Genomic DNA, 18,718 nt, shown 5'->3' on the forward strand with positions numbered 1-18,718 from the left:
TTGTGGATTTACAAAGTAAGTATTTGGTATTTAGCTGTACTTACTTTCTTTGCTCTGGAATTGAGTTCTGGAACTTTTTATTGGCAGCAGTGAGAGATAGATGCCACTCAGCAGTAATTTTAGATATATATGCAATATTTGAGTTTTGCCACTGGTATGAGATTTGGAAATTCCAATCACCATGTTGGACTAAAGCTCAGCCAGCCTCCCAGCTCATGCTCCAGGCAAGTTTTTCAACTACATGGATCATTTGCCAAATGCTCTTTCCTTTACCATGATAAAACTTCATCTCACTGTCAGCTTAGGCTATAATGTGCTGAAATGGTTACCTTCTATTTGTCTTTCAGATCTTGCTTGTGTTTTAGTACATTACTTATCCTTCCTCTAGTATAAAGATGGTTTGTGGGGTCTGGGTTCCTTTTTTTTTTTCTCAGAAAATCTTGAATTTCTGAAGGAGCTGCAACTGCTTTTCTTAGATCTATTTTTCTGGAATATTTTCTAGTTCAGACTATATTCTTCAGGAAATGAGCTGCCCTTTTTATTCTTTAAGGGTGTCCAAAAATGGTATCAAAGGACCAAAAACAGATATTTCAGGATGAGGTAGAATGGCTGCTTCCAAATTCTGCAGGAAGTCAGAACACCTGTGGGAGCCACCTAAGCCCATACTACGAGATCTATGGTTGCTTCATGGACAGAGATTAATAGACCATTCCGTAAGGAGCTCTGATGAGTGACACAGTTTTTTACACCCTCTTTATTAAGCACTACAAAACAAATACGTGCTTGTTCATCTCCACTTGTACCTTCAGTCACCACATAGTGTAAAATGCTCTCTTTGCACAGTGGGTTGATCCAGAATCCATTGAAAGCCAATACAAAGTTGTCTGGACTTCAATGGCTTTGGCTCGGGCCCTAACTTCTAATGTACACCTCCCTTTCTTCCTTGCATGCTGCTGCTTGCTAATTCTCTTGATATTAGTGCATGGGATGTTTGTGAGCTTAGGGAGTTTCTATTGGCTTTTTTTCCTTTGTAATTAAGGATGTTTAGAGCAGTCAGTTTGTTTGTTCATAGATGTGAGGGGTTTGTCCTAGGCGTTTCTCTTTGGTTTTCTCTCTCACAACGGACTTTGCTCAAGAAAACTTCAGCAGAGCTGCTTCTTTCACAGAGGTCTCCTGAGGACCTGAACATGCTTCCTGGTCAGTTGAAATGATGATAGGAACACACCATCTTACTGTGAAAGATTCTGTGATTTCTGTGTTTCCATGAAAGCAAATTGATAAGGAAATGCTTTGTTAGAATAATGCACTGTCACTTAGAACTGACGCATAGTCTTTCTTTTGCATTTATTTGAAATATTTTATAATTCCAGAAAGAAATACTGGACTTTTCTTATGTTAAAATATGTATTTGTTGCTGTTGTTCTCAAATTTCTGCATTATGCTTTTCTTTTTTGTAAATTAAAAGGGACAGATGCTGTCAAGGATAAATTTACAAAATAATCTTTCTTTGAAGCTTACTTTATTTTTTTTATTTTCTTCCAGTGGTAACAAAGCTTGTAAATAGAGGATACCAACCACATTTGGAGGACTTTCTGCTACGAATTAACTTTAACAACTACTACAAGGATAACTGAACTTTAGAGTAAGGATCACTGATAACACAGTAAAACAGAAACTATATGTATATGCTTATGATTTATAGAAGCTTATGCAAATGCCATGCAGGAGGCATTTTTCTTCAGTGAAATAATCTGCCATCTAAAAGCTTGAAGAGTATAACCACCATATACAGAGCATGATGATGCTTAAAATCCACTAAACCTGCCAGTTGTTTGATCTGCTAAAAATTAATATTGTCATTATTGCAGAGATAGAAGAGCTGAGTGCCTGGTCTTAACACAGGAGAGAGTGCAGAACTGTATATCTGTGAATGTGTAAATGTTGTATTTTCAGTGGTGTGAATTTCCTTCAATGTAAATAACATGTATGTGAAATAAATTAACAGATACTTTCTACAACTGTTCAGAGGTGGCTGTGAGGTACAAATGTTCCCACAGATTTTTGTACCTGTTATTTGATGTAGTTTATTTTCAAGCTGATATTAATTTTTAAACTAAATATCACTAATTTAAGACTCTTAGTCACAGTGGAAGACGACATGATGTGCTAAGGGTGGTGTGCTAGGAGATACAATATTTGACTATTCAAGCACTTGGTGATTGTTGGAACACTTGTGCCAAACTTAGTTTCTTTATCTTAAATTTAAACTACACATCTTATTTTGTGTTGATTATTCAAAACACCTAAAACAGAAATTCAGCATCACTAAGGCAAAATAAAGCTGTCATTCCCAATATATTCCAACTACTGCTTTCAACTGCTGTGTGGAGCTTTATCACAGCCCTCCTGTCCTGATTTACATGGCCTGGTACCTGTGCTGCACAGGGGTGGCTGCAGCCCCCAGCTCCACAGCTGCTGAGGGAAAACAGAGGAGTTTAGGGTGTGACAGGACCAAATGCAACATTTCTATCCAGGTGAGAGGAACTGAGAACTGTCACTGCACACCGAAAACCTCTCACTGTCCAGGCAGCATGGAGCCAAATGACAAGATGGAACCTTGGAACCAAGGTAGTGGCAGCATTATTTAGAATTCAGATTGTGTGATCATACACTGCTTGTGAAACTCTCCTGGTGGTTCACATCTGCAAACACTGTGGTTAAAACTTCCATGAAATAGGCATGAATAAGAATATTAAAATTGCAATTTTTATTAATTTTAATAAAATAATCAAATCTGTAGCACTTATTTGGAAAAAAACCCAACCAAATCCACAAACAAATAAAAACACCCCCCAACACAACATTCCAAAATAAGAGCTGACAGTAAAACATTCAGCAACTGTAGATTTACAAGTTCATGAAGCAGATTACAATGAAATCTTCCTAAGTCATGAAAGGAGTCCCATTATCACGTGAGACTATCCAGAGATTCATCTCCAAGAGGCTCCCATTTCAGTTTGTAAGTGACTACACTTCATTTTATGCAAGGGTACTTCAGGATATATGGTATAGCCACAGGCTAAGTCTAATCGAGTATTTCCACAGAAAGCTTTTGATGAGAAGTCACCACTTCATTTTGAGCACAACTCCATGGCTTTTACATAAGCAAAATATTTGACCAGTAATAAATATTATTTTCAGGACCTACTGCAAATACAAGCAGTAAAGATCAAGAAGCAAATTATGATTCAAGTATATAGATTCCCAAATACTATAAGCTGTACTCCTTTCTCTCTGAAGAACTGAGCCAAGTGATAAGTGTTAGCATTCTAATCTGGACAAAATTTGGCATAACGGTGCCAAAAACCTCCTGCTTCCACACTGCTCCAGGAACAAGAACAGAAGGAACTCACCATCATCAGAGATCAAACTACGTCCCACCTGCTGAACTGAGAGTGCTGGAAGAGCACAAGCATTCCCCTTGGCTCTGACCATGATGATTCTTCAAACACAAAGCACTGATGATACTGCATGCCCTGGGGAACCGAGCAGTTAGATATCATTCATCATTCCAACCTTACTTGATCCACACGTAAGCAAAGAATATTTAGCAGCAAATGCCACTGCATTTGCATTTCTCATTGTAACATTCATTTTCCCTTTTAAGGGCAAGATAAATTATTCCAAAGTATCTCCATGATTTTGGCAATGTAGGTGCACAATGATTTGGTAGTTAATTAAAATTCTTGTATGTCCAAACACACAGTTATAATATTATTCTCTTTCTCTATACCACTACTAATAGAGATGTACTCAACTGCCCCCGCAATTATTATCACAATGCCATTTAAAAGACTTGATCCCTTAGGCATGGTTAAGAATCATTACTTTTTACACCAGTTTTTTAAAGCAAAAAGCTTGGACAGAGCCCCTCTAAAACTCAGCTCCCCTCTACATCCCAACAGAAAAGATATAAACTGGGAAATAAAACCAGCACAGTTGTGTTGATTAGTCTGGAGCAATTTCTCCCTCTGTTGCTCCCTTGTGGACCAGGCACATGGTAAGAGACCACAGGTTTGCAAGGGGATGTCTCAAATGTATTTCAAATTGCTGACATGCTTTCCCTCCCTGATGCAGTCCTCTTTACCCAGCACTGGCTTTCTGCTAAAGTTTCCATTAAATGGTTTGCTCTTGGTAACCCAAATTTAAAGGAAGGATAATCCTCAGTGAAAGCCTCAAATTCCCACAAAAATGGATTATTCCCAGAAGACCTCTTTCAACTACACCATTCTTCCATGGGCTAGGTAATACACCGAATTTGTCCTTCTCTGTTAGGCCTCCAAAATTGCACAGAAAGTGCTGTGCTTGCCAGAGATCATCGTTTGTCACAAGTCAGTTCCTCCAGCTCCGAGAGTGAATGTTCACATTCAAAGCGTGTCCTATGTCCTGTGACAGTGCGGAGGACAAACTGACAGTACAGATGGATAAGCAACAGTCCAACTCTTCTGTTTGCTGACAGCTCATATTGAGGAAGACTTAAAAATGACAATTCAACCTGAGCTGATAACAGGTTTGCATGGGGGGAGCAGAAGAATTTCCTTGAGGACACTAAATCACAGTGTGAGACAGTGATCTCTTAGGATAAAAGAGAAGCCTTTGCATTAAACCGAACCTTTCAGGTCCAAACTAGTAACAGTCCTTTAAAAATAAGTTCAGAAACTAAGTAACAACTAACTACAGAACAACTTTTGATGATGTGACATTAACGGAAACCAATCTTCCCCTGAAACCTCAACTGAAACTTTTCAAGTAACTTGCAAGCAAGTCAGTTCCTCTTCTCCTCTCACATCCTCCATCTTTTATCCAAGCTCCAACAGCATTTTCCTAAATGGCCAACTTCCAGCATGAAGATTTTCAAGGACCGTGGAAGCAAATGAAATGGTGCAAGAGTAGAGAAGGACTGGAAGAACCCCAGTGACCAGTGTGATGAGCAGGTTCTTCTCAAACAGGCAGACTCTTTTGGGAGCACAGAAATAAATACACAACAAACCCGGATTTGAGTGCTGGGGTAGTTTAAGGCTCACACTAATTTGGCTTATGGATCCTGCCCAAGGCAATTGGGTTACAAACTGCACTCCTGAGTTTAGCAGATATTTACGGGTGTTTTGTGCAAACACACTGAACCTGAATAAACTTCACTGCCAAGCTTTCAAGTGCAAATGTATGTAATCTCCCTTAATTCTGCTCTTAAAAAAAGTCGATTGCTCCACCCAAATTCTAGCCTGCACACATTCTCAGAAAATAGACAATGATTCAATACCAATCTGAAGGTTCACAAGAAATGAACTACTTAATTAAATGAAACATAGCTTCAAACAAGCAACACTGAATCTATTCCTCCATTAAAGAGGACTAAAAGTTTCTGCATAGAGAAAGCAGTAAACAAATATTAAAAGTACTATTAGTTAAGACATCAGACAAAAACAGATCAGATTCCTGACTTGTTATTTTTGTCTTCACATAACAACAACTCCATTTGGATGTTTGAAGTTCAGCCTGCCTCAAGATGAAATACTGCTTTTTACTTGCAATACAGTGAGGATAAAGGAAAGACTCTGGGTCTTTAAACGTTTAGATTACTGATGTGTATGGGCTGTTGACTGTCACTGGTTTGTTCCAACGATCCACAATTGCTTCAAATTAAGCCCAGCTGAAGACTGCTGCAGATGCATCCAAATGTAGTGTTGTTGCAATAACTTAATAGCACTTTGATGTTTGCCTTGTTAAATTCTTCACTGCTGAAGAAGGATCAGAGTCTTCAGTTCACAGCAAAAAACCAAAACAAGGCAGTTATGAAGATCACGTAACGCAGAGCTCCGAAGCCCACAGCGGAGGTTTGCTGCAGTATAATTGTCTGCTTCTGGTCTCCTGAGAACAAACAGCTGCTGTAGCAGTTGCTCCCTCCTCTTCTGCATCTTCCTTTACCTCCTGGAAACCTTCTGCTTCTTGGAATGGATGTTCTAAAAGTTTCAGTACATTTCTTACCTGCAGCAAAAACACAGCATGGTTGTTAAGAATTTATAAAGTGAAGGCAAAATGATACGGAGAAGAACCTCGTGCCAAATAATGAGTAAGTATATTGTATTTAATACATGAACTCCAGACAAGCCGAATATTAAACAGATGAACAATATACAGAAGATGCAAACTGTACAACTGTACCTAGCTGAGTTTGTATCTGTATGAGACTCAGGCTCAAATAACTTGAAATGCAAATATTAAATACAAACTCTTAGGTAATTTCTCAAAATAAATTATTTTTTCCATATTCTGCATGTAATGTTCCACATGCTGAAGTCCACAGGTGAGAACTGTAAATGTTAAAAGATAACACTGTCCAGAAAGGAAGAAGTATAAATTAATCCTCAACTGCCTTCCAAGCCACTCTTGAGACAGTAAAAGCAATGTAAGTGTCTTGTCCTGAGGTCAGTCTACAAAAGCTGATCAAGTTCAGGTTGAGAGTTTTGATTCCATTATTGGTACTGCAGTCATTAAAATTACAGTTTCAACAAAAACAATGGAGATCTCCTGAACAGTGAATTCCCACTCCCCTTACTACCCAAGCTTCCAGAGTAAATTTTGCCTGGTGTAATGTCAGTCATTGACAGCACCACTACACATCCACACAAGCCTAGAGAGTAAAAGAGAGCAATAACAGCATACCTCTGAGAAATCCCCATTTTCAGCTGCTTCTATGGCATTCTGGGCAATATAATTTCTCAAGATATATTTTGGATTGTTTGAATTCATGACCTTCACACGCTCAGTGTTCCAGGCATCAGCATTACCAGCACTTTCTATTTCTTTCTGCAAACGTTCTCTGAAATTAAGCAGATGACAACAACTGGTTTTTACCAAGAACCACAGGTAGAAGCTGACACATTGTCTTGTTTTGAGATACTTTGTTTCTCAAGTAGTTCTGAAAAAATACTACATCATCTATAATCCTCTAAGTTTATAAAATGCAGCATTGCAACAGGATATAAACCACCACTTAGTTTAAAAGCAGTACTATGGACAGCCAGCGGGTCCTGACATGGCTTGAGGAAGTGGCACAGCAGAGCTTTTCTATTCTCTCAAGTCAAATCAAGACATGGGATATGGTCTGTTCTGCACTGCTCTGCAAGAACTGGCACATTCAGGTCTTGCCTTTCAAATAGTTCTATACTGTTTATTGGTTTATTGCTGTTCTGCTAAAAGCACAGGGATGCAATACAGCTGAGGCAGTTAGAGGTACTTTCTATCAGTAATACTTGCTAAGGCTCTCAGCCCTGCTGGAGAACAAGATCACAGACAGCCAGGTGAGGAAAGATCTGACCTAATCCACACAGTACAAAAAAATAATGCTCTATTCAGGGGGATTCTTTACAAAAAAAAAATCTCTTTCTAATATGTAAGTTTTTAGGCTTTAGAACAGTCTGGTTGTTTGTTTTTCCTGGCCATGACTTCTGGTTTTACTCTTTGATTGAATGCTTATTTTCTGTATTAACATAGAGACTTTTGGAAAAAAAAATCTCAAAGGATTGAATGCTTAGAGGTCAGTCAGTTGTAGTTACTGAGCATGTAAAAGTTCACAACTGGAATTAGTCTGTGTCAGGATCAACATCAATATTGTTGAAGCACTTTCATACTAGATTTGATGCTAGGTGATTTCTACACCCTCACATTACCTCAAATCTAGTAAACAATATAAAAAGATGCCCTTGAGCTTCCACAGCAACAAAGACACTGATCATGGCAGTGGACAATAATCTTGAGTTGCATGCTCTCTCCCTCCTCCTAAGCTATATTTGACACAGGGTATCTTTTATGAGACATACACCTTGTTCTCAAAGTATACAAATATAATAGTGCTGTCAATACTGAGAAACCTTACCTGTATTTCTCCAGCCATTCCTTCCAGTGTCTTTTATTTCTGCTGAGTAAATCATCTGCTGTTAACTGCTCCAGTTTAGAGAACTGTTCAATGCGTTCCAATTCTTTATTTATATTTGCCTTTGTTCCAATTAATGCAAACAGCTGAGGATTCGACTGAGCCAACATCAGCATCATGGACAGTTGTCTGGGAACAAAAGGAACAAACACATTAGATATTAAAGTTGAGCTGCCTGTCAAAAACCATCTCTTTGCAATCAAAGTAGATACAAAAAACATTCTAGTGAAATCCTAGTTTGTTGTAAGAGGTCAAATAACAGAAATCTGTAACTAAAAGAACAAATTTTATAATAAATCATCCTAATTTTACTGTTTCTTCCCCTTTCTTGAGTGTGTTTAATTCATATTCCTATGGTATGTAAAGTGCACACAGTAGATTTTCAAAATTACTGGTTTAGTTGCACATTTCTCATCAAAACACCCTTTGAACTTTGAAAGGAATTTGGTTTAAAAAATTTCATCTTACTTAGATCTCAAGATAATATAGAATTCACAGGTTTTGCTCTTTGGGGTTCTTTTTTTTTTTATTAACACCTAGTAATTTTTGCCAGTACTAGTAAAAACCTAAATGACATGGGGAAAAAAACTTCATTTAAGTCACATGAGACAACACTGTGTTTGATTTTTTTTAGCTAGCCAGTCTAAATCACAGACTGAGAACTGCTTTCTGGGAATAAATTCCGAACAATATCCAGACTATTTTGCTGCAAGTTTGACTAGGATTGTATCTTTTCATATTTCACTCTGTTAGCTGGTGCTGTACAATAGCTCCACCTTATTTTAAAATACCATGCTAGCTTTAATTTTTTCTGAACTAATAACTACAGAATAGCATAAAGTAAAATAAAAACCCAAAGAGTTGCAGCACATCAAAATATAAAGTGTATTCAGTATGTGAATTTCCTCTGTGAATGTATTTTTAAGCAAAGGAGAAAAGAAATATTACTCCTGGCTTCAAAACAGACAACTCATTATTAATATCAAGTTATATTTTCCTACTTTAAGTCAGCAGACATAAGCCAGGTGCTTTTATGCAGAACTGATACACACATCTGACAAGCCTAGGTCTGTGATATCCAAGTGCTGGGATTCAAAAAGAAATCAGTCATGCACTTTCTTTAATAAAACAGTACTCTTCCCCTCCAAAATGTCACATCCCTATCACGATGGTTTATAGCTACTTTTGATGTTTCTCTAGTCCTGAATGCTGTGTTTTAAAAAAACCTGTCCCATCTCTACCACACAAGCTATCCCTGCATTGTGCTATCAACACAAAAGCTGGAAAATTGGGTAGGTTCATTACCTTCATGGAGCACTTAAAAACAAGGGCAGGGGGAGAGAGAGAAGTGTAACCAAAATGCCTTTAATTTTTCCCCCATCTCCAAAAAGTGGAAAACTGCTGCAATCACTGCTATAAGCAGCAGCTGAACTGGGTTATTATTTTTCCACACTCAGAGTAGCTGGACTGCAGAACAAATGGGGCATGGACTATATCACCTAAAGTTTATCCTGAGGTGAGAACTAATTGCATGTGAATTGAATTCAATTGAATGGCAATTGAAAGTGACTTTTTGCTGACATTGCACTAGCAGAACACAGTAGTGCAAACCCATTTCTTCTGTAAAATACTTCCATATCACTTCATTATTTGGCACTCTCATTGCCTCAAGTCAGCAGAGACAGGGAAGGAAATTAAAAAAAAAAGACCAAGCAAAAGCTTAGACAACTTTAACTCAAGAGCCAACTGCTGAAAGTCACTGCTGTATATCCTGGCTGCTTAACAGTGACATTTCCAATCTTAATATCAGTGAAATATTACATACCATGCAGAGTTCATTATGGTTATAATGAAACTAAGAGCAAAAGCCAAAAGCATTTAAGTAGTGTCATACCTTGGATCCATCTGTGGTTTAAAAACAACTTTCAGTTCTTCCACAGAAGCACACTGACTTGTAAGCTCTTCTAAGAAATCTTCAAATTTTGAAGGATCAATGTCTACTGAGAATGAACTCAGTAAGTAAAAAATATTTGTGAAGTCTCCAGCTGAAAAAAATGGATTTTATGAGTAATGCAACTAATAAATCAGCAGGAAAGCAGTTCCCATACCTCCTCCCTACCTCCCTCCAGAGCACCATTCTAAAGAGGCACATAAAATTTTGTCTTAGTGAGGGTGCAAATGTGAGACAGGGGCCCTATATAAGGCAAAAACTACTCCACAGTTCACAATAAGGTAATTATTTTCAGCCTTTTGTTCTTCTCACAGTTAACAATGCAGCCGCACAAGGCTACTTTCTTTTAAGGTCAAGATATAAATTGCATTTTGATTTAATAATAGATTCTGATGGGCTATTAAATAAGCATCCTCTGTGCTGTTCACCCACCTGTGAGATGCATGGTTTCAAGCAGTTCAGACACCAGCTTACTGTCTTCTTCTAATTCCAGCTGGATTAGGCCTAGTTTTTTTCTCATCTTTTGCAAATAGTGTTTCTCAAACTCTGCATCATATTCCTCTTCCAGGATGAGCTGGCTTGTTTCCAAGGGCAGCTCTGGAACTAAAGCTTCAGCAAGTTTCCCCAGGTTCCACTTGCAAATCTCTGGCTGTTTGTTGTAAGCATAGCGCCCTGTATTATCAGAACCATTGCAAACGTGCTCAGGGTCATACCTACAAGAGGAAATAATTAGCATTCTCCTAGTTATCTGGACACCAATACAGTGAGAAGCAGTACTTTCAATACTTTAGTCTGCTCTAGGAACTAAAACAATTGAAAGGAAACACTCCTTGATTCTGTTCCCAAAGCCACAGGCTACAAGATCAGTTGCTAAGTTGATCTCTAGCTTTTAAGCAAGAGATGCTCTGAACATAGCTTAAAGTACATTGACAAGAAGAATTACAGGACAACTAGAACTACCTTAATCTACTTTGCCATAAAGACAATTAAAAATCAACTCCAGAGTTAAAATACTGAAGCAGTCACAAACACCAGGATTGTGGAACACAGCAAGAACAAATGCACATTCCAAACAATGAAGGCACACTGACCTGTCCATAAAGCCAAAAGGGCCATAGTCAATGGTCAGGCCAACTATACTCATGTTGTCTGTGTTCAGCACGCCGTGGCAGAACCCCACACACTGCCACTCAGCCACCAGCCTCGCCGTGCGCTTGGTTATCTGAAAGAAAGGACTTCTCTTCATTTGCCATCACAACGTATTTCCAACATGCTCCTGTATTTCCTAGTGTGAACTGGGCAATCCTGGCAGTATGCCATACACACAAACACCTTACAGACAGTTTGCCTCTCTCCTCCTGTCAGTAACCCCCTGTTTCTCTGCCTCCCATTTCCATTTGCATCCTCTTCTCTCCTTTCAGGCCTGACTTTCCAGTCAATAGAACAGATTTCAAATGCACTGGAGACAGTACACTCAAATAAACTGTTTGACATCAGACTTGCACACTAGTTTAGTCATTATACAAATATATTCTTTTACTAATTTTAAAGAGTAACTACAGGCAGATCACATAAGCAAATGGTTTACCTCGTAAGTAGGGGTGATTTATAGAGAGGTTAAGGGACTGACACAAAAAAAAACTATTCCCTGCAAACAGGTTTTAGCACTGGTAAGAATTTCTCTCCATGCTCTGAGAGTGGAAATAAGGCTGCAAGATTAAATAAAAATATTGCAAGAATGACAATTTTATTTAAATGCAATTCTTCACCAAATGCATATTTCATCAGAAATTTTCCACTGCTTAACTGGGAACTATTTTAATGGAATTGACTAAAATCACTGCACGTGTCCCATCCTTCAAACAAACAGTATAATATTTTCAAGCCAGTCCTAGTTACATAAATACATTAATCCACCTGTCAACTACAACAGTAAAAACCTAAGTCAGGAAGCTAATATGGTTTTTAAATAAAACTAGTTGCAAATACTTTACTAAATTGCTGTAAGTAAAAATTTTGCATAGCCATAAACTAAAACTTTTAAATCAAACTACTTTTACAGATAAAATCATTCTTCTTCCCAAATAGCTAACCATGCACAGAAATTCAAACAACTATCTGCTCCATGCTGCAGCAAAAGTGTATTTCATTAATCTAAATGAAATACTATCATTTAATCTACTGATTGTTTCATTAGGTGTTTCTATGCCTTTGTGTTCAAATCCAAAAATTTTCAAAATTTTTTTTTTAAACACACACAGTCAAGTAAAAAAGAAAAATCAGACAAATCTTGTCCTGACAGATAGTGAAAACCACAAATGATGCATGGAACAGAACCTTTGGGTTCACCTTGAGCTCCCAGACTTCTAATTTTTCCAATATTCTCATGGTAAGTACTTCACCCATTTTTCCTGAAGGCTGATTCTTGGGGCAGCTGGAAGCCAGCAGCCAGCAACATGTGTCCAAAACTGATTACCTAGGCCTTGAACCAGTAAGAGGCACACCCTGCACAACGGCTCTGTGCCAGGAAAATTTGAAATTTAGAAATGAAAAAGTCCTGGCCACCAGGGTTGGGATGAAAGCACTCCAGTGGTAAGGCAGTCCTTGGATGGATGCACTGCACACCACCAGGGTTCTGGCAAAAAGAAATCCTCCTGATGGGAGTGCCCAAAGGCAACTAAAGCTTGAGTGCCACTCAAAGATGGATATATTGATGATGAAGAGACAGCTCTGCATCCTCTTTGACCTTTATTATTTTTGATAACATTCTACTAGAGCTAGCCACACTAGAAGGCAAGTATGGTGTATATAAAAATAAGATTGTCAGCTGAAGGACACGCTCATTTAAATTTAAACAATAGCTACAAATTATTTGAGAGGTACAGATAATGATGTCTGCTTTCTACACAGTGCTGTGAAATGCAATCACCTGCTCATTACTCTCCATTTCCTCCACAGTGCAGAAAGAATGATAAAACAAGACGGAGTTGGTGTGATACAATGGATGTATTTGCTCAACTAGAGAATGGACTGAGGTGATTTTCAGGTGGAGCAAAGTCTGGAAAGTCTCCACTAAGGATGAGAGAGACCATGAGGAGGCAATGATAGCACAGACATGGAGTGTGGACAGGCAAGTGGCACGAAGAGCACAATAAGTAAAAAACGGATCTGAGGAAACAAGAAAAAGATGCTAGGAATAGGGGTGGGGGGAAGGAGAAGGAAACCAGAAGTAACTGGGCCAGAAAAAGCAGCCAAAAGCAGAAAGAGGGCACAAACACACATCCACAAAGATCCCCAAGTCCCACAACTTTTCTGCCATTAGAAAGTAAACATGCCATCAGGTGCAGAGCTGGACACACAGAGTGAGTGACAAGCCACAGCTCTCCTCATAAACCCCAACTGTTCACACACAAAGGGCCTGTCCAGAAGAGCTAGACTGCTTGGAATGTAGTGGTGAACCAAGTCACCTTTGCTTTGAAGAACTAATGCAAGTATGCACAGGTTATGGTAAAAATTAAAAAGATGCAAGAAATCAAACCATAGAATGTCAGCTATTAAGTCTGGCTTTTGACCTCTTACTGCTATGAAAGTGGATCATGCTGCAGCTATTTCCTCATCATTCCCATACCACATCATTTCAGATTTCAAAGCATCACAGCAGCTTTCAGACAGACTATGTAAGTATTAGACACTGGTATTTTTTCATTACTCTGTTTGCTGGCTAGTTATAAGAGTGCTCAGCTGCCTTTAAACATTCCAGTTCTAAAGTCTGAAGTTAAAACTGACTTGCAGACAACTGTAATTTGGAAAATGAAACTCAGGATTCTCAGTATTTCACAAAATGAATGTGACAAAATGTGACTTGCAAGTGATGTCTCAGCATCATCAACCAGAACTCTCTCTCACAGTCTAAGGCAATCCCAGCAATTGGAGGCAAGCCTTTGGGAGCTCCCCCAAAGCAGGGGAATCATGACTTACCCTTAGGAAGGTTAAACTGTTTTCACTGGTTAGATCAATATCAACACTGCTTTCAATCAATAAGCAGGTCTACTGAGTGCTTTCTTCAAAGAAGAGTTCAGACAATTGAATGATACAAAGCATTAACTGACTCCAGTTATCTGTGCCTGCAGATGAACTTCTAAAGGTGACTGGTACGGGTTTATGAAGAGAACCTGATGTTCCTTACCTCTCTGAAGAAAGCAGCATTCCTCTGAACAGTGTTGTCTGAATAAGCCTCCTGGATTTCTGGGTAGAAAGTGCTGATCACATAATCAAGCAGCTGTATCCGGATATCATTCCGGTTAACGCTGGGACCCTTGCGGCCGGTGTACTCATCAGGGGGTTTGAAAATCTCAAAAGAGCCAAACCTGTTTCAAAATAAAAACACATCTTAGAACCACCTGGTTCTGTTAACGTAATTCCATATTGCATGGAATAAAAACATTTACTGTTGTTGCAATACCAGCACATCTCTTAACATCGATTCTTCAGGTGACTGAGAGAAAAGACCTGCAAGATTCCTACACTGAACGTGGTGTGGCTCAGTGACTTGGTGAAAGGAAGCTCCTACATCCACATGTAACTAAACTGACCAACCAATATTGAACACTAGCTCATTAAAGTTTCTTACAGCTCCTTCTGCTTGAAAAAAAATTATCCTGCAAGTATGTAGAAGCCGGACTTATTTTAAATACTAGACTGTACAACAAGCACACCAGATATATTTTCCAGATATGTAAACACACAGAAATGTACACATACATATGAAAGTGTGTATTCCTTATACCTCACCTTCCTCTGATATTCTGTAAGCTTAGAGGAAGCAATGCAACTTCCTGAAATGCCTAATAGTTGCTGCTGGAGCAGGAACCTCATACACTTCTTAAGCTGGGAAAGTGCACCCAAACTTTCACAGTACTACATTAGAACTGAAATTAAGGATAGAGCTATAATCCACCACCACTACTACTATTAAAAAAAAAAAATCTTGTATTCTGTACAGGAATAAACATGAAAAATCTCTTCTCCTAAATCTGCAGAATTTATTTCTTCTTTCTACCAGACCAGCACCCCTAGCATTTATCTGTCTCAGTGCAAAGGCAGCAGCCCATCCCATCTGCTGAGCAAGAAAAGCAGCTTCCTACAGTCCAGCAAAAGAAGTCCCAAGCTTCCAGAAAAAGAAACACACAAACAATGCTGTTAGGGAAATACATTTAAAATGGCATTTTAAAAGACTGCTTAGTTTTAAAGGAAAAAAACCCCAAACAAAATCAATCAACAAAATAGGCTCCTACTGTCACTGTTAAGGACAGGAAAGGACAAAGCAAGCAGCAGGAGGTCAAGCAGGAAAGTTCTCTCTTTATTTTCTCTGACTCCATATATATATATATATATATATATATATATATATATATATATGTATACACACTTTTGCAAGCAGGCCAAAGATTGGCTACACAGGTAGCCACCTCTTCAACCTCATTGGTGAACATCACCATCAATCATCTTTCTCCTCCCAGAGGAGAAGAAAGTAACCAATTCTAAAAACATCTATAGTTTACTTGAAGCTGCATGAGAACAAAATGCCAACAGTGAACAAAACGAACAGAGAACAAAACGCCAAGCAGGCAAACCTGAGGCAACATCCTACCTTATGAACGTAGAGGCTATTCTCAGAACAACCGTGCACCTTTCATTTTTTGGATTGCCATCATAGAACACGTCGCGGGTGACTCTGGAGTCGGAGGTGACGCAGGTGCCAGCCCGCGTTGTGGGAATCCCCAGGTGGAACATGGCCTCGCTGCACAGGAACTCCCGAATGCTGGACCGCAGCACCTTCCGGCCATCGGCCTGTCTGCAGCGAGACACAGGGAGGGGTTTGGGCCAGCAAGGCAGGAACTCCTGTCTCCTCTGCAGCAGCACAGAAATAAAAGCACAGAAGTAGCCCGCTCTGTCTACAGTCACACAAAAAACTAGTGGCAGATGTGAAAAGAAAAGCAGGACCTTCAATCTTATGTTAAAGTTCAATTAGATGGACACAACTTGTAACGAAGGGCACAAATACCAGAATAAACCTTCCAGGTACACATATCCCTTCTAATCATTAACTGTGCTGGTTTTGTTGATGCAATAGTCTTTCAAAACTTTAAAAAAAAATAATTGGACAGCTACGGCTATTTTATTGTACATCAAGTCAATGGTTTCCTCTTAATTAAACGAAATATAATGAAAAATATTATTTTGAATCTTTCTGGGTAAGCAATCGAGAAATGGAGTCCTAAATATGAGCATGCACAATAGCTGCACTAAAAAAACCAAACCATGTAAACAGACAGATAACAAACTAACGTATTTAATAGATACTAAGCAAATGGAACAGACACCTGTGGTTCTGAGCCCACACTCCCAGCACTTCCAAAACCACAGGCAAACAGGAGAGCTGCCCAGGGCACACCTACAAAGCTACCACCGTATCTGGGATTTTCACTGGGATTGCCTTAACCCTCCCAGACCTGAAGAAGGCTTTCAGACTCTACATTCACGTTTCACATACATGAAACTAAGGTATCACCGAGCTTGTGTAGAGCTGGGACAGAAAACACGGGAAATGCAAGTGGGAAAAACTACCTGAAATATTTAAAGGCTAACAAAGATAATGTGACTGACAAAGACACGCATGTCTTGCAGGGATTTGGTCCGCATGCCATTGTGGGGACCTGTCCGCTGTTCCCGTCCACAGCTGGGCACAGTGGGGAGAAGGGCCAGCAGCACAACCAAACACCAAACACATTTAAATCCCATCTGTGCGGGCAGCAATCACACACCACTGTCACCGCGGTCTGCATCTCCCAGAGCGGAGCCCCGCACAGGGACAGCAATAACGCGCCACCTGAGCGAGACGCAGTCACCCTCAGGTTTTCTAGCGGAAAATTTCGCCACCACCTGATCCGGCATTTACGCATTACACTGGCCGACACCAAAGTTAAACAAAAAACACAAATAACCACGAGGGCTTAAGAGACGACCTTTGCCTCAGGGAACGATGCTCAGCGCGGCACCAGCCCCTCACTAACGCGATCCGCCAGGTGCCAGCCCATCCTCCCCTCAGGGAGCCGCGCCGGGCCTTACCGGGCCTCACGGGGCCTTATCGGGCTTTACCGGGCCTCACGGGGCTTTACCGGGCCTCACGGGGCCTCACCGGGCCTCACGGGGCTTTACCGGGCCTCACGGGGCCTTACCGGGCCTCACGGGGCCTTACCGGGCCTCACGGGGCCTTATCGGGCCTCACGGGGCTTTACCGGGCCTCACGGGGCCTTACCGGGCCTCACGGGGCCTTACCGGGCCTCACGGGGCCTTACGGGGCTTTACCGGGCCTCACGGGGCCTTACCGGGCCTCACGGGGCCTTACCGGGCCTCACGGGGCCTTACCGGGCCTTACCGGGAGAAGGGGGTGATGCCGGCGCCCTTGAGCTGGATCTCCCAGCGCTCGCCCCCCGGGCCCAGCACCTCGCCCAGGTACATGGCGGCGCCGTCGCCCAGCTGCCCCGCGAAGCTGCCGAACTGGTGGCCGCAGTAGCAGTGGGCCGCGGGCTCCGCGCCCGCCGGCAGCCGGTTCCCGCTGAAGAACAGCGCGGCCTCGGCCTCCGCCGCCGCCGGGTCGGCCGCGGGCTCCTCCAGCCCCAGCAGCGCCAGCGCCGGCAGCGACATGGCCACGAGCCGCGGGTTCCGCAGCGGGCTGGGCCGCACCCGAGCGAAGCAGGCTCCGGGCACGCTCCGCGGGCCGCCGTCCTCCGAGGCGTCCACGGGCAGCGAGCGCAGGGCCAGGTTGTCGAAGCGCAGCGCGCCCAGCCAGCCCCCGCCGCCCTCCGCCCGCCGCATGGCCGCGCCCGACGCCGCTGGCAGCGGCCGCGGGGGGAAGCGGCGGGCGCTCCGCAGCACCGCGGCCATGCGGAGCGCCGGGGCGGGGCGGGGCCGGGTCGGGGCGGGGCCGGGGCGGGGCCGGGGCGGGGCCGGGGCGGGGCCGGGGCGGGGCCGGGCGGGGCGGGGCCGGGCGGGGCGGGGCCGGGGCGGGGCCGGGCCGGGGCGGGGCCGGGGCGGGGCCGGGGCGGGGCCGGGGCGGGGCCGGGGCGGGGCCGGGCCGGGGCGGGCCGGGGCGGGCCGGGGCGGGGCCCACGAGAAGAAAAAAGCTAAACAATTCAGTACTTACTCAGAATGCTCGTGTTTTGTGTCATTTCAATTCACAGCTGCTATGATTTGTTTAAAAAAAATATGGATATTGATCTAATACCGATATCCAACTCTGACGGACAAAGAGTCTCTAACAGTTTGAAGTTAGAAAGTGTGTGTTTATCACGGCGCCGGGCAGCGTGCGGGATCGCTCCCAAACACACACCGCAATTTACAGATGATCACAGGGTCTTTTTATGGACAGGAGTATTGAATACCCAAAACACAAATCCATATTCATGACTCTGGTCCATCCCATTCCCCGCTTCGTATGGTAATTAGCAAAAAAAGCAATTAAGCGTGCGTAGTTTGTTCTTTGAAATGGGTCAGTGGTCCTTATGGGGTCGGGTCCCAAAATGATGAAGTAAGATGGGTCTTCCTCGCTTTGACTTTTTAACCTTTTAGTGTTGGTGACACCTGGATCCTGTTTTCTCAAGACTATCTGATTTATGATCACACTGTGTTCTTGGAGTCTATTGATTAAGTTGACAGGTCTCCTGATTTATCAGTTTCTTAAATCCAGCTTCTGTTAAAAAAAAGGAAGTTTA

At 41.8% G+C, this 18,718-nt stretch overlaps 2 protein-coding genes across 2 annotated transcripts in view; one reads left to right on the plus strand and one right to left on the minus strand.

Annotated features, from left to right (window-relative positions):
* TUBGCP6 (tubulin gamma complex component 6) overlaps positions 1 to 1,625 on the plus strand; it is a 39,937-nt gene extending 38,312 nt beyond the window's left edge. The window contains exons 44-45 of the mRNA XM_066318590.1: positions 551 to 713; positions 1,543 to 1,625. Coding sequence (XP_066174687.1) covers positions 551 to 702 — 152 coding nt within the window. The 3' untranslated portion in view covers positions 703 to 713; positions 1,543 to 1,625. The remainder of the gene's footprint in view (positions 1 to 550; positions 714 to 1,542) is intronic.
* Positions 1,626 to 2,752: 1,127 nt separating this feature from the next.
* SELENOO (selenoprotein O) lies at positions 2,753 to 17,912 on the minus strand. Its single transcript, XM_066318596.1, has 9 exons — positions 17,383 to 17,912; positions 15,595 to 15,798; positions 14,131 to 14,311; positions 11,036 to 11,166; positions 10,377 to 10,657; positions 9,888 to 10,038; positions 7,937 to 8,122; positions 6,724 to 6,880; positions 2,753 to 6,045 (listed from the first exon to the last, which is right to left on the minus strand). The coding sequence occupies exons 1-9, from the start codon at positions 17,889 to 17,891 to the stop codon at positions 5,851 to 5,853; spliced, it is 1,995 nt and encodes a 664-aa protein (XP_066174693.1). The 5' UTR covers positions 17,892 to 17,912; the 3' UTR covers positions 2,753 to 5,850.
* Between the last annotated feature and the right edge of the window lie 806 nt (positions 17,913 to 18,718).

The sequence above is a fragment of the Sylvia atricapilla genome, chromosome 5, assembly GCF_009819655.1.
Source record: "Sylvia atricapilla isolate bSylAtr1 chromosome 5, bSylAtr1.pri, whole genome shotgun sequence".
In the NCBI taxonomy this organism is placed as follows: domain Eukaryota; kingdom Metazoa; phylum Chordata; class Aves; order Passeriformes; family Sylviidae; genus Sylvia; species Sylvia atricapilla.